This window comes from Coffea arabica, chromosome 11e (assembly GCF_036785885.1).
Source record: "Coffea arabica cultivar ET-39 chromosome 11e, Coffea Arabica ET-39 HiFi, whole genome shotgun sequence".
In the NCBI taxonomy this organism is placed as follows: Eukaryota; Viridiplantae; Streptophyta; class Magnoliopsida; order Gentianales; family Rubiaceae; genus Coffea; species Coffea arabica.
Genome location: NC_092331.1, coordinates 15,712,162 through 15,729,784, shown reverse-complemented (window position 1 = coordinate 15,729,784; position 17,623 = coordinate 15,712,162). Strand labels below are relative to the sequence as shown.

The following is a 17,623-nucleotide window of genomic DNA, read 5'->3' as shown; positions in this document are numbered from 1 at the left end:
TTTTCGTTGGTTTACGTGGACTAGGAGTCGTTTCAAAAAGGGTTTTTTACTACTTGTCTTCAAAAATTCATTTTTGGGTGACTTGGTACACCCTAGATCTATACCAAGTGGCGACTCCGTTTTTCATTCAAAAAACCCCTTTTGGAACTTTATTTGGCCAAATCGTCGCATTCTCAAAGTCCCATGGCCTTTTACTTTTCATTTACACACGTTCACATATTCCACAGTATTCACACACCACACACAACATCACATCAAAAAGTGGGGCGCGACAGTCTGAGGTGTAGTGGTGCAGAGGAGATGGAAATGGTGCTCGGTTGAGTGTGTATGATGTTTGAGTATTGAATTGGATAAGTTTCTCACTGGCCGAATGAAGAGGTAGCGTATAAGGTTGTGAAGTGGTGCTGCGGATTTGAGGGTGGTTGAGTGACGGCAGAGATGGTGTACTGCAGTGGTGAAGGTTGTGGTTGGCCGGCTGGGTGGTGGAGCTGCGGTTGGCCAAATTGGGTGGCTTGTGATCATGGTGTCCGGGGAAGCTGTTTGGCTGAGCAGGGAATGGTTATGTCCGTGGGTAATTGTGTGACATTGAGGGGTAGATTAGTCCTTTCACTACTTCTCCAATTAGCCACTTAAGTCTTTGGTTTATTCTTAGCCCCAAAATTGTCCCCAAAGTGATTTGAACGTCTAATGAAACGCTAATCATGCAAGACTTTGGTTATCGCCAATATAGGTCCTAAATATGGTTAGGGTACTTGTATTATTTTGATCTAGAATTTATTGATTACAAATTAGCATTAAGCTTCCTTTAACGTTTAACATTCTTGTTTGGTTAATTAAACTTATTAAAATCAAGTTTGACCAATATAAAAAAAAATCTAACATTTTATGTTAATACGAAAAGAAAATTTAATCTAGCTCTACAAGTGTTAACTTAGGTTAGCGAAACCAAGGAGTTCATAACTTAGAAAAATTTATATAAATTTCCACATAAACATGTTTTACGTACTTAATTGCAAACAAGTAAAAGTAGTACTAGAGATTATTAATGAATAAAAGAAGTGTAAAAGACATACGAAATATTATTTATATATGCATTTTCAGGGTTCTCACATCCTCCCCTCCTTACAAAGAATTTTGTCCTCAAAATTCACACATTCTGGGTAAATAAATCGGGATACTTTTTCTGTATTTCTTCTTCTAACTCCCAGGTTGCTTCTTCGAGTCCATGATTTTTCCACAAAATCTTCACCAGAGGAATTTTCTTATTTCTGAACTCTTTCATTTCTCTTTCCAGAATCCTGACCGGTCCTTCTTCATATGATAACGTCTCATCCACTTCAATTCCCTCTAGTGGCAACACGTGACTTGGATCAGAATAATATTTCCTAAGCATGGAAACATGGAATACATCATGAATCTTGGCCATGCTTGCAGGCAACTTCAATTGATACACTACTAACCCGACTTTCTTCAAAATTTCAAAAGGTCCAATATACCTTGGCTTAAGCTTCTTACCTTTCTTAGACACTACTCCGCCCTTCAAGGGTTTAATTCTGAGAAAAACCTTGTCACCTACTTCAAATTCCAAATCCTTCCTCCTTGTGTCGGCGTAGCTCTTTTGTCTACTCTGAGCAACTTGAAGCCTTTCTCTGATCAATTTTACTTTCTCCTGGGCTTCTTCTATCCAAGGTATAGCTGTAGGGTCTACGATTTTCCTTTCTCCAACTTCATCCCAATGAATTGGAGATCGGCACCTTCTTCCATACAAAGCCTCATAAGGTGCCATCTGGATTGAAGCCTGGTAGCTATTATTATAAGCAAATTCCACTAAGGTCATATATTGGCTCCACTTACCTCCAAAATCCAGTATACACGACCTCAGTAGATCCTCCAAAGTCTGAATTGTCCTTTCCGACTGCCCGTCGGTTTGGGGATGGTACGCAGTACTAAACTTCAACTTGGTTCCCAAAGAATCCTGAAATTTCTGCCAAAAACGCGAGACAAACCTTGGGTCTCGATCAGACACGATACTCACTGGAATACCATGTAACCTTAGGATCTCTTCTGTGTACAACTTGACCAATTTTTTCAATGGGAAACTCATGCTTACAGGTAAGAAGTGTGCAGACTTGGTGAGTCGATCGACTATTACCCAAATTGCATCAAAACCTTTTTGACTTTTAGGTAAGCCCGTTACAAAATCCATTGTTATGTGTTCCCATTTCCATTCAGGGATTTCTAACGGCTGCAATAAACCAGAGGATTTTTGATGTTCAGCTTTTACTTGCTGGCAGATCAAGCATTTTTGTACAAATGCGGCCACGTCCTTTTTCAAACCTTCCCACCAGTATAATTCCTTTACATCATGATACATCTTAGTCACACCTGGGTGTATAGTAAACTTTGACCGATGTGATTCTTCCAAAATTTCTTTTCTTATTTCTTCGTCTGACGGAACCACAATTCGATCTTGAAACCTCAATACCCCTTCAGGCCCTAATTTGAAGTCTAAGGCTTCCCCTTTTTGCACTTTCTCCAAATTCTTTCGAATCATAGGGTCCGTTTTCTGGGTCTCCTTAATACGCTCTAGCAATGGTGACCTCAATGATAGGTTCCCGAACAAAACCTTCACATTCTCCAGGCGAGGGTTCCAACCACTTATTTCTTCTAACATATCCCACTCTTTTACCATTAACCCTGCTATTTGGGCCTTCCTACTTAGAGCGTCAGCCACCACATTGGCTTTTCCTGGGTGGTAATTAATCGAGCAATCATAATCTTCCAGAAATTCTACCCATCGCCTTTGTCTCAAATTTAGCTCTTTTTGGGAGAACAGATACTTGAGGCTCTTATGATCCGTATAAACCTCAAAGGTCACGCCGTACAAGTAGTGTCTCCATTTCTTCAAGGCGAAAATTACTGCGGCTAGTTCTAAATCATGAGTTGGGTAGTTTTGCTCGTGCGGTTTCAATTTCCTGGACGCATAGGCAACTACCTTACCCATTTGCATTAAAACGCATCCCAGACCTTCTCTGGAGGCATCAGAATACCCAGCATAACCTTCACCTCCATCAGGTAAAATCAAAACGGGAGCGGATGTTAACCGCTTCTTTAGTTCCTGAAAACTTGACTCGCACTTCGGAGTCCAGACAAACTTAGCCCCTTTCTTGGTTAGCTCAGTCATAGGTCCTGCAATTTTCGAGAAATCCTGGATAAATCGCCTATAATAACCTGCTAAACCCAAGAAGCTTCTAACTTCAGTTGGAGTTTCTGGTTGTTTCCAATTCATAACGGCTTCCACTTTTGCCGGGTCCACGGCAATACCATCCTCAGAAACTCTGTGCCCTAGAAAAGATATTTCAGTCAACCAAAACTCACACTTGCTGAATTTGGCATATAGCTTATGTTCTCTTAATATCTGCAAAACCACCTCTAGGTGCTTAGCATGATCCTCACGAGTCTTAGAGTAGATCAAGATATCATCTATGAAAACCACTACAAACTGGTCCAGGTACTTCTTAAAAATTCTCTGCATCAAGTCCATGAAAGCAGCTGGTGCATTGGTCAATCCAAAAGGCATGACTGCAAACTCAAAATGTCCATATCTTGTACTAAAAGCAGTCTTGGGTATATCTTCCTTCTTGATTCTCAACTGATAGTACCCTTGCCTTAAATCCAGCTTAGAGAAGACCACTGACCCTTGCAGTTGGTCAAACAAGCTATCAATCAACGGTAGAGGGTATTTATTCTTAATGGTAGCCTCATTTAACCCTCGGTAGTCGATACACAACCTCAAGCTTCCATCTTTTTTCTTTACAAATAGAACGGGTGCTCCCCAAGGTGAGTCACTCTCCTTCACAAAACCTTTCTCCAACAGATCTTGTAATTGAATTTTCAATTCTTTTAGCTCGGCAGGAGCCATTCGATACGGGGTCTTAGAAATTGGAGCCGTTCCAGGCACCAAGTCAATCTTAAATTCCACTTCCCTTTTCGGCGGTAGAGTCTTAAGCTTTTCAGGGAACACATCCGGAAACTCCCGTACCACTGGTACATCCTCCAGCTTCACTTGATCACTGGAAGCGTTTATCAAGAAAGCTAAGAAACCTTGCGCTCCTTTAGACAACATTTTCCTTGCTCGAATTCCTGAGATCATAGCAGAAGATGCTAACCTACCCTGAACATCTAACCTCAGGGTCGCTTCACCAGGTATACAAAATTCCACCACTTTTGGTCGACAGTCAAGTTTAGCATGATAATGACCTAGAAAATCCATTCCTATAATAACATCGTAACCTTTTATGTCTAGGCTAATCAGATCCACTAGCATTTTACGTTCTCCAATCCAGAATTCACAATTCTTATAAGCCAAGCTAGTGATTACATTCTTATTGCCCATGGGTGTCCTAACTTCAAGATCAAAGGGTAATTTAACTGGTTGCACATCTATTCCAGACATAAAAGATGGACTAACAAAAGAATGGGTTGCCCCAGGGTCAATCAATACTTTAGCTAATCGGTGAAAAATCGGGAGTGTACCTTCCACTACCTCCGAGGAATCAGGTACAGGTTGGTCACCTATGGCATACACTCGGGCAGGAACTGTTGGCCGGCCTCCTCCAGAGGTGCTTGGTCTAGCGTTTGGGGTAGTCCCACCCTGCATTTTGGGACATCCAGCAATTTGGTGCTCGCTACTGCCGCATCTCAAACACTTCCCTAACTTCTTCCAGCAACCATCTACAGTATGGCCAGGTTTCTTACAAAATGCACAGTTCATTTGGGGAACTATTGTTCGACCTCCCTGCGAGGTATTCCTAAGTTGTCCCCTTCCAATCGGTCCTACTCTGGATCCGTTATTTCTTCCCCCTGCATTCCTTGCCCCGGTTCCCCTTGCTAGTGCACCTCGTGGTGCTCCGGGACTAGTCACTCCAGCGTTTCCTCGGCCCACTTTGGCCGGTGGAGCATTACCGTACGACGGCTCCCGGCTACTGCTAGGAGCAAATCTTTTCTTGGCCTGAAAAGATTTCACTTGAGCCCTAGCCACTTCCACTCTCTGGGCTTTCTCGACGGCATCTGCGAACGTGTCTATCCTCACGGCAGCTAAACCTTCCTGCACTTCTACGTTCAAACCCTGTACAAACCTTCTGACCCTCCTTTGCTCCGTGGCTACCAATTCAGGAGCAAATCGAGATAGCTTGGTAAACTGGACTTCATACTCGGCGACGCTCATCGCCCCCTGCTTACATTTTATGAAATCATCCTCCCTCTTTTCTTGGATGAGCGGTGGGAGGAATTTGGCATTGAACTCCCTTGTGAAGTTTGCCCAAGTTCTTGGAGTACGATTCATGTCCCAGTTAGTCCTAACCAGATTCCACCAGGAGCGAGCAGCTCCCTCAAACTGGAATGCGGCAAAAGTTACCTGCCGCTCCTCTAGGTAGTTCAAAGCTGCGAAGATGTCGGAGATTCTCTCCCACCATCCCTCAGCTATCTCAGGTTCAGGTCCTCCGTAGAACTTAGGAGGTCCAAACTTTAGAAACCTCTCCAGTGCCTGGTCGTCAGAATCGGCTGGGCCTCCTGGATGGCGCACTGGTCCAGCAGCTTGGTGTTCAGTCAAGCGCTCTAGGACGTCAGTGATACGATTGATAGCGGTAGCCACTCCGTCTCCGGCCCCACTCTCTTGCCTTTGGTCTGGATTGACCTCGGGCTCTCTATCTCTACCCGCTTCCGGGTGTTGTCTAGTGGGTCTCCCGCGGCCCCTTCCTACCACTTGGCGATCCATGGTCTAAGTTATGCCTATTATGGAGAGGTCAAACGATTAGGCGTAGAATTATTTATTTAGGCTTATTAACATTCCCTTAGTAAATAAAATCGATATGGAATGGAAGACAAGTAAGTAAAACACTTAACATATAATTCCGAATGGAAGTCATACAGATAATAGGTTGGGACATTCCCAAAAGTAAGGCACATAACTAGCAAAAATACATACAAATAATCCCTTGAACAAAAATTAGGGATATGGTGCCTCAAAATAAGTCATCCACCTAGACAAAACTTGATGACCTAGCTAATGTCCCCCTATTCCATTCCTACATATCCAATATAGTCAAATCGATCCAAGCCTAACCCTCCGCAGGGCTATCAGGAGCTATGTCCTCCTCCGGATCCTCCTCCGGGTCCTCCTCTGGATCCTCCTCCGGATCCTCCTCTGGGTCCTCCTGCTCGACACTCTGAAGGATACTCGTGGCATCATCTATCATCATTGCGGCATCAGCCCTGATACCGACGCTCCTATCACGAATCCTCTCAGCCAATCGGGTCACCCTCGTCCTCTGACGTGCTATCTCTACGCGAGCAGCCTCCAGCCTAGCATGCTCCGCTGCTATCCTCTGCTCTAACTCCGCTATGCGGTCGAACTGAGTGTCCACCATGATACTCAGCTCCTCTACGTCCTGAGACAAAGTGAAGTTAGCGTCCCTCAGATGGCGGCGCTCATCATCCAGGGATAGTACTAGCTCATTGGGGTAGGCATACATGGCCCTACACTGGCACCGAGGATGCCTATCGGCTGGGGTATAACGTATATGGGCTCCTCCACCTCGTGGTCTGTAAGAGATGGACCTAAGGGGCTCTATGTGTCCATTTGACGCCCCATTACCATTAGCGTGTCCGTTACCATTCTCCATACCTGCAAAAGAGTTGAAACTTAGAGGTTAGAACTCAAATAGCTAATTCGATCAGTATCACTTAAAATATATCTAATGGTCTCAATTCTTACTTCTAAAAGTTCGGGGTTTCTATCTCGTATAGTATATCTCTCAAATGACTTTTCTAACCTAGGCTCTGATACCACCTGTGGCGACCCCACTTCCCCCTAAGGCGAACCAAAGGGTTGGCGGGCCGTCTGCCCAGCTCTCGCCAGGACTCACGCAAGCATTCTAACTTAAAACCTTCCGACGATTAACCTAAGCTATTACAATAATGATTCTTCCGAAAATAAATCGATTTATATCACCACATTAACTTCAAAGATAACAGTATAAAATTAGCCAGTCGACGGCTCTTAAACAACTCACGCGACACTCGCGAGAACTAAGGACAATTAAAGCCAAAACAACCATACAAATTAAGTATTAGAATTAGGGATTACACTTTTCTAGCTTCAAGTGGCAATCCAAAATGAAAAGTACACTGCTTAGCTTAAAAGTCATACAAAACCGAAAATGAAATTCAAATTGTTCAAGTACAACCATAGGAATTATAAGCTGCTCAAATACTTTCAAACTTCCCATCCTGTAAGGAAAACAAATAAACATGGGGTGAGCTAAAGCTCAGTGGTGCCCCAAATCATGCAGTCACGCAAATCAGACAACGAGTAATAACTTAAACAGATTTAACAAATAGGAAAGCGTTTAACAGCACAAGGTAGGATACAGGGGCTCTCAGGAGCCATTTTCCTCGCTTGATCACCATTTATCGTAGTTGACCCTCCGTCAACTCTCACTACCTAAATTCCATGTAGACCACCTTATTTTGATACCTATCCCGTCACCAATCATACCCCGATCCCGGGCCCGCTCGCCGACTAAGGACGTAGTATACTCGAGATATACTCGTCATGGTAGTTGGTACAGGGGTCGTGGGATTCACCCAACGACTCAACTACGTTTGGATTTATGGTAGTTAGATACATGCGTCGAGGGATTCACCCAACGACGTAACTACTTTTAGATTCATGGTAGTTAGATACATGCGTCGAGGGATTCACCCAACGACGTAACTACATATTGAATCAAGGATTCAGGAGGAAATTGTTTTTGCACAAGTTACCACTCGAACGGCTAGTGTGGTAAAGTACACACAGCTCACTTCGATGGATCAAAAACTCATTTTACAATTTATCACGTATCAAGTCAAGAAAGCACTTAATTCAAGTAGGAAATGAACAGACAGGGACACTCACCAAGAGTGGAGTTCAGATATCGGGTTGGGAGTCGAATTCCGTGTCCTCGAGAAATCCTAGAAACCAAATTTTGAAACTATAAGTTTCTATTTAGTTATTAAACTTATTCGTGCAAGAATTTATTTAATTTAATACTAGTTTACTTTCTCGAAAGATTTCAAAAATCTAAGTAGATTGAGGCTTGACAAAAGTAGTAAAAGTATTTCTTATTATTATTTTTTTATCCTTAGAGAAGGGTATCTGGTATTACTTACTAGAATCAAGTCGACAAATTTCTCAAAATCAAAGTTAGAAGGTTACTTTGAATATTTCTCTAAAGTTACGGCTTTTTTCAAAAAAATTACCCTTAAAACCATTTTTCCTAGAATAGGGTTTTCTTGCCGAGCAAGTCTCCCAAGCTTTTCACTAAAGTCGGTAAAACTCGTATTTTAAAACTTTCTTATAGTTGACTATCCAAGTGCAAAGTTTAGGGAAAGAAAAGAATTAAACTAAGACTTAGAGTTTCCGAAAGCTATACAACTTAATTACAAGAGCTGTCAAGGCTAGTTTGAGCGGAAGGAAGTTATTGAATTGGAAAGTTTTAGGCAAAACACTAGATATAGAGTTTTATAATATAATTCTAGCTGGAGAGTATTTTTGGATAATCTTGAACGCAGCTACTCGAGTTCGTAGGGTCTATACAATTTTCCTTGCTCCGGTTCCGTTTCGAAATCACAATACAGATCAAGGTATGGCAAAAATCACATAGCAAACTTACTAAGGCTTCGTCAATCATTAGCCTTAGCTTTCAACAATTGCATTTCCGAATAATATAAAATAGTCAACCAAGGCTTCATCAATCATTAGCACTTGGTTTCAGCAAACCCAACATAAGCAAGTCAACTAAAAGTGAAGTCCCATGACATTCTAGCAATTTAATTTCCATCATCCAGTAATACTTTATAAAATCATTTCAATGGCTAAGGGCTTCATCAATCATTAGCCCCTAGCACCCAACCAGAAATTTTCGTGACAACCAAGCTAACATTCTCAAATATTTAAATCTACTAACAGTTATTTAAACCCAAAGATCACATTTGCAGCGGCCTCCGACTCAAGTCTTTGATCCAAAGCCAAGAATACCATCCACAATATCACATTGTCACCCCGATATTCAAATGCATGACTATCTCAAGGTATTATAAAGCAAATTCAAAAGTAGTACAATTTTTCCACAGCTCCAAGATATATAAAGTAAACCATACGTAATTCTTTATCAATCATGACCAAGGCTGAAAATTTCCAGCTTATATCCTAAACTGCCCTTTACTTATTTCGAAATCGAATTCCCAAGATATCAAATGGTTTATTGCCAAACAGATTCCACAGGCTACTTGTGCATTTAATCATGCATTTCGAGTTCCTAACAACTTAAGGAAATAAATTCTAAAGTCAAGCTGAAGACTCTGGTTCATAATCAAATTCGAGCAATATAGTTAAACCTCCCAAAATTTTCAAAAATCTGTTTAGTAAACCACGGATGAATTATGCATGAAGGGAATTTTCTGTTTTTACTTCATTTACTCGGGTGAAGCAGGCCATTAAACCCTCACTTCCTCATGAAATTTGCTTAGTTAAACAATGCACAATTTCCGTTCAGAAGTTGGAGTTAAACCACTGTTACAATCTTCAAAGTTTCCAGGTTCAAGTTAACGGTAATTCGCAAAGAAATTCCAGAAATAGAAATGATTCCAGAACAGAATTTTTCTTTGGTTAAAACAGGATTTTTGGTACTCTATTAGCTCTTGAAAACATGTAGCTAGCTAGTAAAGATTTCCAAAGCAAATCCAGGTTCATACTACAACTGTACTCATCTAACATAAATCCAGAATTTATATCCACTAAGCTCGGATGATAGTTCATGAAATAATTTTCTGTTTTCATTTTTATTTTCCTGGTTAGCCCAGTTACAAAACCTTATGCAAACTTCGATTAACATGTTGTTAACTAGCTAATCATACACATTAACTCGTACAAGCCCCATAATCTCAGATTGAGGACTAAAAATCCAATTCCAGGTCTCGGAAATTTCAGGTCATACGAATTCCCAATTCACTTAAACCAGAATTTTTTTCCAAGTTCCCCAATTCATTATCCACTCGTGCAACTCAATGTGCAGGCCCTTAGGCATTTTATCTTCCCTTAGTTAGTTAAGATAATAACCACAGCTCATCAAAATTAGGCTAATTAAACAAATCAGTCCTTAGTCATGCTCGGCAGAAGATGGACATCAAACTAGAATCTCTTAGGTTCTTTAATTCATCAATTAACTTCAAAGAATTGACATGCAGGGTCTTAGCCATCATCAACATTGAGATTCACTCGGTTACTTACACTTGAGAGCTCAAGTAATCACAAGCAAGCAGAATTTCAGTTGCAATTCCATACCATTCTTCTCGGCAGATTCATGCACAACCAAAACAGAATTTTCTAATCTCATTAGTTCCTTATCTGCCAATATCTTCAGTTGAGGCCTTTTATTTTGCCCTTAAATCACACATGCACAATTTCTGAATTTATTAGCTAACAAGTCAGTCCAGAAAATTCAGCTCGGCAGCATTAACACATTCATAAATCCAGAAATTGTGGGACTACACTCGGTGCTTGTATGAAAAGGATTTCTGTTTTCATCTCTTATTTTCCAGATTAATCCAGGCTAATTAATTTCATGCATGACACTAATCGTAATAATCATCCAAGGTTCGATTAGTTAATCACCTACACCTGCTCAAATCATTTCCAAAAGACGCACTGAGGCTGCAATCCCAAATCAGCCACTCGGCAGGGACATCTAACCGAAACAGAAAATTTTTCTAATATCTTAAGTTCATCATCCGAACACTTAGATTGACATGCATGACCTTGAGCATCATGTTTAGTGTTAAGTAACCGTATATATGAGCTCAGATTACTTCAATTAAGCAATGATCAAGTCTGCATTTCTGATTCAAGCTCACGGCAAAACCAATTCTTCCCAAAACAGATTTCTCATTCATTCATTTTTTTTTTCGTCTGACTACATAAACAACACAAGCATGCTCTGATATAACTTCATCTATTGATACTTGACTTAAATTTAACCCAAAAAAATTACCTCAGAAACCAGCTAAGCCCACACACAAGAAATTTGAAATTCCTATCCTCCGCTCGGCTCACACGCACGGTTTTGGTTCTGGTTTTGGTAGCTGTAAAGTTGCGACTGGAGCTGCTGAGATGCGGCTTGGTTGAAGTCGAAAATGGTCACAGCTAGAAGAGGGAAGGGTGTAGGTCAAATGTTCTCACGCGGTGGTCTCCTGGCTTCCTCCCTCAGCTTGCGGACAGAACAGGAAATTTTCTGCTCAGGGATTTCTTTTCTTCTTGCTCTCAGTTACAGCAGGTAACTCCCTCTCCTCTCGGTCGATACTCACGATGCAATGTGGAGTGGAATGCGGCTTGTGGTTGTGGTCTGAGCTGTAGTGGTGCAGAGGAGATGGAAATGGTGCTCGGTTGAGTGTGTATGATGTTTGAGTATTGAATTGGATAAGTTTCTCACTGGCCGAATGAAGAGGTAGCGTATAAGATTGTGAAGTGGTGCTGCGGATTTGAGGCTGGTTGAGTGACGGCAGAGATGGTGTGCTGCAGTGGTGAAGGTTGTGGTTGGCCGGCTGGGTGGTGGAGCTGCGGTTGGCCAAATTGGGTGGCTTGTGATCATGGTGTCCGGGGAAGCTGTTTGGCTGAGCAGGGAATGGTTATGTCCGTGGGTAATTGTGTGACATTGAGGGGTAGATTAGTCCTTTCACTACTTCTCCAATTAGCCACTTAAGTCTTTGGTTTATTCTTAGCCCCAAAATTGTCCCCAAAGTGATTTGAACGTCTAATGAAACGCTAATCATGCAAGACTTTGGTTATCGCCAATATAGGTCCTAAATATGGTTAGGGTACTTGTATTATTTTGATCTAGAATTTATTGATTACAAATTAGCATTAAGCTTCCTTTAACGTTTAACATTCTTGTTTGGTTAATTAAACTTATTAAAATCAAGTTTGACCAATATAAAAAAAAATCTAACATTTTATGTTAATACGAAAAGAAAATTTAATCTAGCTCTACAAGTGTTAACTTAGGTTAGCGAAACCAAGGAGTTCATAACTTAGAAAAATTTATATAAATTTCCACATAAACATGTTTTACGTACTTAATTGCAAACAAGTAAAAGTAGTACTAGAGATTATTAATGAATAAAAGAAGTGTAAAAGACATACGAAATATTATTTATGAGCGAATTGCGCGAAATGTCACTAAACTATTTCAAAGTGCCGGTTTTGGTCACTAAACTTTTTTATTAGCGCGAAATGTCACTGAACTAGTAAATCTGTACCGTTTTGGTCACTCCGTGTATTTGTGCCGTCAGGAGAGACGGAAATCAACTTTTTGAGGGGCAAATTCGTCTGCACAGTCTTTTCCTTGAAACTCTCCACCATAAATCACTCTCAAATGTCAGACAACTCGTAAGTTCAATTAGGAAGTGCAAACCCTTCAACTATTTCAGATTTCTTCTGCAAATATGGAGTAGAAGAGACAATATACGAAGTTGCAATTTGCTGGGAATGTGTTGAAGCTTCATTGGAGGAATGCCTAAGAAAAGAACTCCGACTTGCAATTTGCTGGGAATGTGTTGAAGCTTCATGAGAGGAAAAGGCAAGGAAACAACTCCAACCTGCTCTTGTGGTAGTAAAACCAATTTGAAGACTTCATGGACTGATAGGAACCCGGCAAGGAGATATTTTGAATGTGCTAATGGCAAGGTAAGTGTGTGAAGATATAGGAAATTCGTTAAATTAGGTTAATGTTTAATTGTTTAGACATTTATCGGCTAAAAAGAATTTGGATAATTTTTTTGTAGGTTGATGGCTGTGGTTATTGGAATTGGTATGATGAAGAAATGTGTGAGCGTTCGAAACAAGTCATACCCCGTCTTTTAAGAAGAATAAATAGGGTGGAAACCGAGAATGAAACTTTGCGGCAACAAATTCTCAAGTTGCAAAAGAAAGCTGAGAAAATGGAGGATAAAGTAAAAAATCTGAAGGAGAAGCTTGGAAGAAAGAAACTGAAAAAAATGGTCATTGTTCTTTTTGTTATAGCCTGGACAATTGTTAATGCATCAATGTGAATTTGGGGGCCTAACAAGGGACAGAAGTTTGGAAGGCTGCAAATTGATGGCTACTAGAGTATTGTTGTACTTCAAATCCTAAACCAGTGTTGTCAAATGTTTTAATACACAGCTCGTTTTTGTTGAGATTGTAGTGTTTTTATTACACCTCATTTTGGTTGGTGTTGTTTACACCATGGATGTTTGAAATTGTAATTTATGAATAAAAGACTGAAGTATTAGTTCCAACATATGGGTGGTGCAAAAGAAAAGTAGCTCACAAATGCAGAAAACATAAAGCCAAATACAACAAAAGAGATAATTATCACTATCATTCCAAACAGCTGCTTTACAAAAGAGATAATTGTCACTGTCATTCCAAACAACTGCCAACAAAGTTAGCCATGTTTCACATATAAATAATCTGGAATTGTCCTAGACATGGAATACATCCAAACAAAAGCTATGCAAACAAGTCCTTTAATCTGATCTTCCACTTCTACTTCTACTGCTCCTTGATGTTCCAGCCCATCTACCAATCTTGAATGGAGGCTCTTTGCCCAAGTACTCATAGTTGGTGTTGATCCTTATCTTGTCAATTTCAGACAGCTTTCTCTTTGAATGGAGAGACTGTTTGTTGGCCGCTGTAGTAGACTGGTCGGTATCATTGACAGGCCTAACTCTCCTCACCTGTACACAAGTACAATAAATATTAACAATAGCTATTTACCATAGTAAAATTAAAAATAAAATTAGAAATAAATCCCTTTCACCTACAGGTGTCTTAGTCTTTCTAATCTGCTGCTTTTTCGTACTACTACTGGCAGCTTGTGCATTACGTTCAGCATGTGAACCAGTGTCATTATGGGAAGTAGTTTGCTCTTCAGCTCCATGTGGCTGAGAATTGACACAACTTGAAGAATATCCTTGAACTTCCACATGAGCAAAATCAGGCTCCTGAGAATTAGCTCCATGTGTTGTGCTTGAGCCATTGTTGGTGCCCTTTGACTTTCTAGCATGTTTAGGAGCTGGAGCAGGTTGACTGCAGCCTTCACCTCCATTATTTTCTGGAACACTTTTGCAGGTAGCAGCATTGTGGCCTGCCTGACCACATCTTCTACAGTGCATGATCACATGCTTTTTTAATTTTTGCACATTATTCGTTCCCACATGAACACCACTTCTATTTTCAGAACTACCTTTTCTTCTTGCTTTCTTGGGCCTACCAGGTTGGACACATGCAAGTGGAGGATCTAATATGGGAATATCACTCTGAGGCCATAGAGACTTTCCACTAATTGGATATAGTACATTCTCATATATTTGAAAGAATAGATCTCTACTATAACACTGATCGGCATAGTCATTTGGGTTCCTACCAATTTTTAAAATGGCAGAAATTGCATGGCAGCAGGGGAGCCCACTAATTTGCCACAACCTGCATGTACAGGTTCTGTCTCTTAAGTACACAGCAAATTGTTCCCCCTTAGGTCCCCTAACCTGATATCCCCCCTTCCCATTTGATATTGGCTTCCACTTTCTAGAAAACTTTTCCCTCTCCTCAATCAAAGCCCTTATTGCTGGTCCCACAGGACCACTACATTTTCTCATCCAACATACTCTATTTGATATCCTTTCCATCACGAATTCTCTAATCCACTCAACCATCCCAATCACTGGCATCTCTCTAGCATTTAATATATGAGAATTAAATGTCTCTGATAAATTATTAACCAGCATGTCAGATTTCACGTGAAGTGGAAAAAAAGCCTTACACCAGTGATGAGGTGGTGCAGCTCTCTTGACCCACGCGTGAGCTTGCTGGTCATATGCTCTAAGCTCTTCCAAAGCTGCCTCATAGAACTCCACTGTTGATGCTGCTGCAATGCTCCAGAATTTTTCTTTAAGCACTTCACCAGGGTGCTTTTTCTTGAAATTTCTGTACATATGCTGTACACAATATCTATGGCCAGCTTCTGGTAATAACTCCAGCAGTGCACTATCAAGACCCTATAAAAGAGTTCTAAGTTTAGTCACTTGCAAAAATTATCCTATACAATACATGCTATAAGGATAAAGAACAGTACTCCTAACCTTCTGTTGGTCTGAAATAAAAGTGTATTCACTGCTAGTTGCTGGTATTTCTAGATCACCAATCAGTAAACTCAAAAACCAAAGCCATTGTTCCCGAGCCTCCTTCTCAACAACTGCCCAAGCTAATGGCCACCAACCATTATTTGGATCTGCCCCAATAGCAATCAACAACTGCCCTGGATATGCCCCCTTAGTGTGACAGCCATCAAGAGCAATAAGGGGCCTACATCCCTCTCTAAATCCCTTTTTCATTGGTCCCAAACAGCAGTAAAATCTCATGAATCTGGGATTACTTTCAGGATCAGCTCTTGGTGAATACTTGATGTCTATGGTGGTGTCAGGGTGAGTTTTTTGAAGTTCTGCTGCGTACCTCCCAACATCAATATACTGCTGAGATGCTGACCCTTTGATAGCAGCCTTAGCCATTGCAAGTGCTTTGTAACCTTTGTTTCTTGTGATCTCGCAACTATATTGCTCATCTATACTCTGTAACAATTGCCTAACAGGCATGTTCATGTTGGATCTAACAGACTCTTCAAACTTGTCTGCTACCCAATTGGATGTCATGTTTTTGTTTCTCCAAGCATGGCTGCAATTGGTGTGGATATCGTAAATTGTTTTAACTACAAAGTCTTCAGTACCCAAAGCAGGAACGTGGCTAGCATAAATGTACCACTTACACGGATCTGCACATTTAGCTCTCATTCTTGTTTTGTCACTTGTATACATGTATACAGGTCTTCCACTTATAATTGCATAATTTCTGAGAGCATCTCTGAACTATTTTTTGGTTCCAAATTTTTGCCCAACATGAAAATGGGGATCTGTTCCATCTCTGCTAGCATTGAAACTAGTGTATCTCACAGGAACATCTTCATCTTCTGAATCTGGATCACTATTTAATTCCCCTTCCACAATATCATCCAATAGTGGGTTGTGTTCAGCTTCAGTTTCAGGACCAGCTTCTGTTTCAGCTTCAGTTGCTGCACCTTCTCTATTTTCACATGCTTCAGCTTCAGTTGCTGCCCCAGTTTCTGTTACAGGTTCAGTTGCTGCACCTTCATTTGTTGCACCTTCACCTACTGCACCTCCATTTGATGCACCTTGACCTGCTGCCCCTCCATTTGATGCACCTTCAGTTGCAGCACCATTATTTGATACACCTTCATTTGCTACACCTCCTTTTCTAACTCTTTTTGTAGCACCACAAACGGCCTCCGACGTACGAGATTTTCTCCTATCTCTGTTTCTTCTATTCTTGGAACTGTCATTGTCCCTCCTATTCTGACTTGATGGAGTTGGGTCATTATCAACTTGGCTATGCATTTGTGGCTCGGACTCCTGTGTATTGTTGTTGGCCTGTTCACATCTCCTAGAAGAATTTTGGTATGCATCTTCATCCTCACCAGCATGGTCATGTGTCCACTCTAAAGCTGCAACTGATCTGCTAGCTTGGACTCCTTTTCGTTGTCTATGAGGTATTGCTGCCTGTTGTGTAAGAATTTCACCATCATCCAAGATCTCCTCTATTACCACTGAACTCTTTGTCTGTGATAACTGTTCCAATTCCTTTTTCTTCTGCAACTCATATATTTCCTCAACTGTTAAATGATGACAGTATACTTCCATCAACTTGTACTCATTAACCCAACCACAGAATTGCATAATGTCTTCATCCGTTTGAAGTTCCATCAGTCCATGGTTCAAATCCCCTCTAGGGTCAATGTAATAATATAACATAGTATCGTTGTGCCCACACTTTTCCACCATTTTATTTATTTCATGAATCGACATAAAATCAGCATGGCAAAGATCGAAATAATCAATCTCTCCACCCACATAACTCTTGTATTTCTCTCCCTCAATTTTACCGCCGTGGTGGAGTTTAATCGAAAATGCAGGTCTATCAGGAACTGCAACAACAACGACAAAGGCAAACAACATGATTCTTGTTAATCACCATTTTTTATTGTCATACATGCTGTTCTTCTTATAAAAATACTTAACCCCCATTTGTTAATTAACCCGAATCAGACAACTGCATTTTGAAAAGTTTATTTTTTTCATTAAATTACAAGATAGAGGGTTCTTGTAGGACCCCTTGCAACCCACTTATACGACAAAAAGCGAAGTCAATCGTTCTTATGTCATTTTCTAAACAACTGGATCACTTCAGCAAACCCTAAACCCAATAAAAACTCTCACTAAATACTTCTTTATACTCAAAACACAAACAACACCATTAATCAAGCAAAATGTGTACGGATTGTAATATTTCTTACCGTAAAATGTGTACGGATCAATGAATTCATCCCTTTGCCTTTTCACCCATTTCCCTGCCATCGATGATCGATTCTTCACAGCTAATCTTCGTCTTGTGCCGGTTCTTTGAGTCTTGTCA

The 17,623-nt window shown here is 40.7% G+C and overlaps 1 protein-coding gene across 1 annotated transcript; it reads right to left on the bottom strand.

Moving 5' to 3' along the window:
* Nucleotides 1–13,608: 13,608 nt before the first annotated feature.
* On the bottom strand, nt 13,609–15,927 carry LOC140021159 (uncharacterized). Its single transcript, XM_072071930.1, has 3 exons — nt 15,223–15,927; nt 13,906–15,138; nt 13,609–13,818 (listed from the first exon to the last, which is right to left on the bottom strand). The coding sequence occupies exons 1-3, from the start codon at nt 15,925–15,927 to the stop codon at nt 13,609–13,611; spliced, it is 2,148 nt and encodes a 715-aa protein (XP_071928031.1).
* Between the last annotated feature and the right edge of the window lie 1,696 nt (nt 15,928–17,623).

Excerpts from the sequence above, each read along its gene's own strand:
- LOC140021159 (XM_072071930.1), bottom strand. The coding sequence starts at position 15,927 with ATGAGAGCTAAATGTGCAGATCCGTGTAAGTGGTACATTTATGCTAGC. Across the intron at positions 15,139-15,222 it reads TTATTTCAGACCAACAGAAG|GGTCTTGATAGTGCACTGCT; the intron begins GTTAGGAGTACT and ends ACTCTTTTATAG. Across the intron at positions 13,819-13,905 it reads TTAGAAAGACTAAGACACCT|GTGAGGAGAGTTAGGCCTGT; the intron begins GTAGGTGAAAGG and ends ACTTGTGTACAG.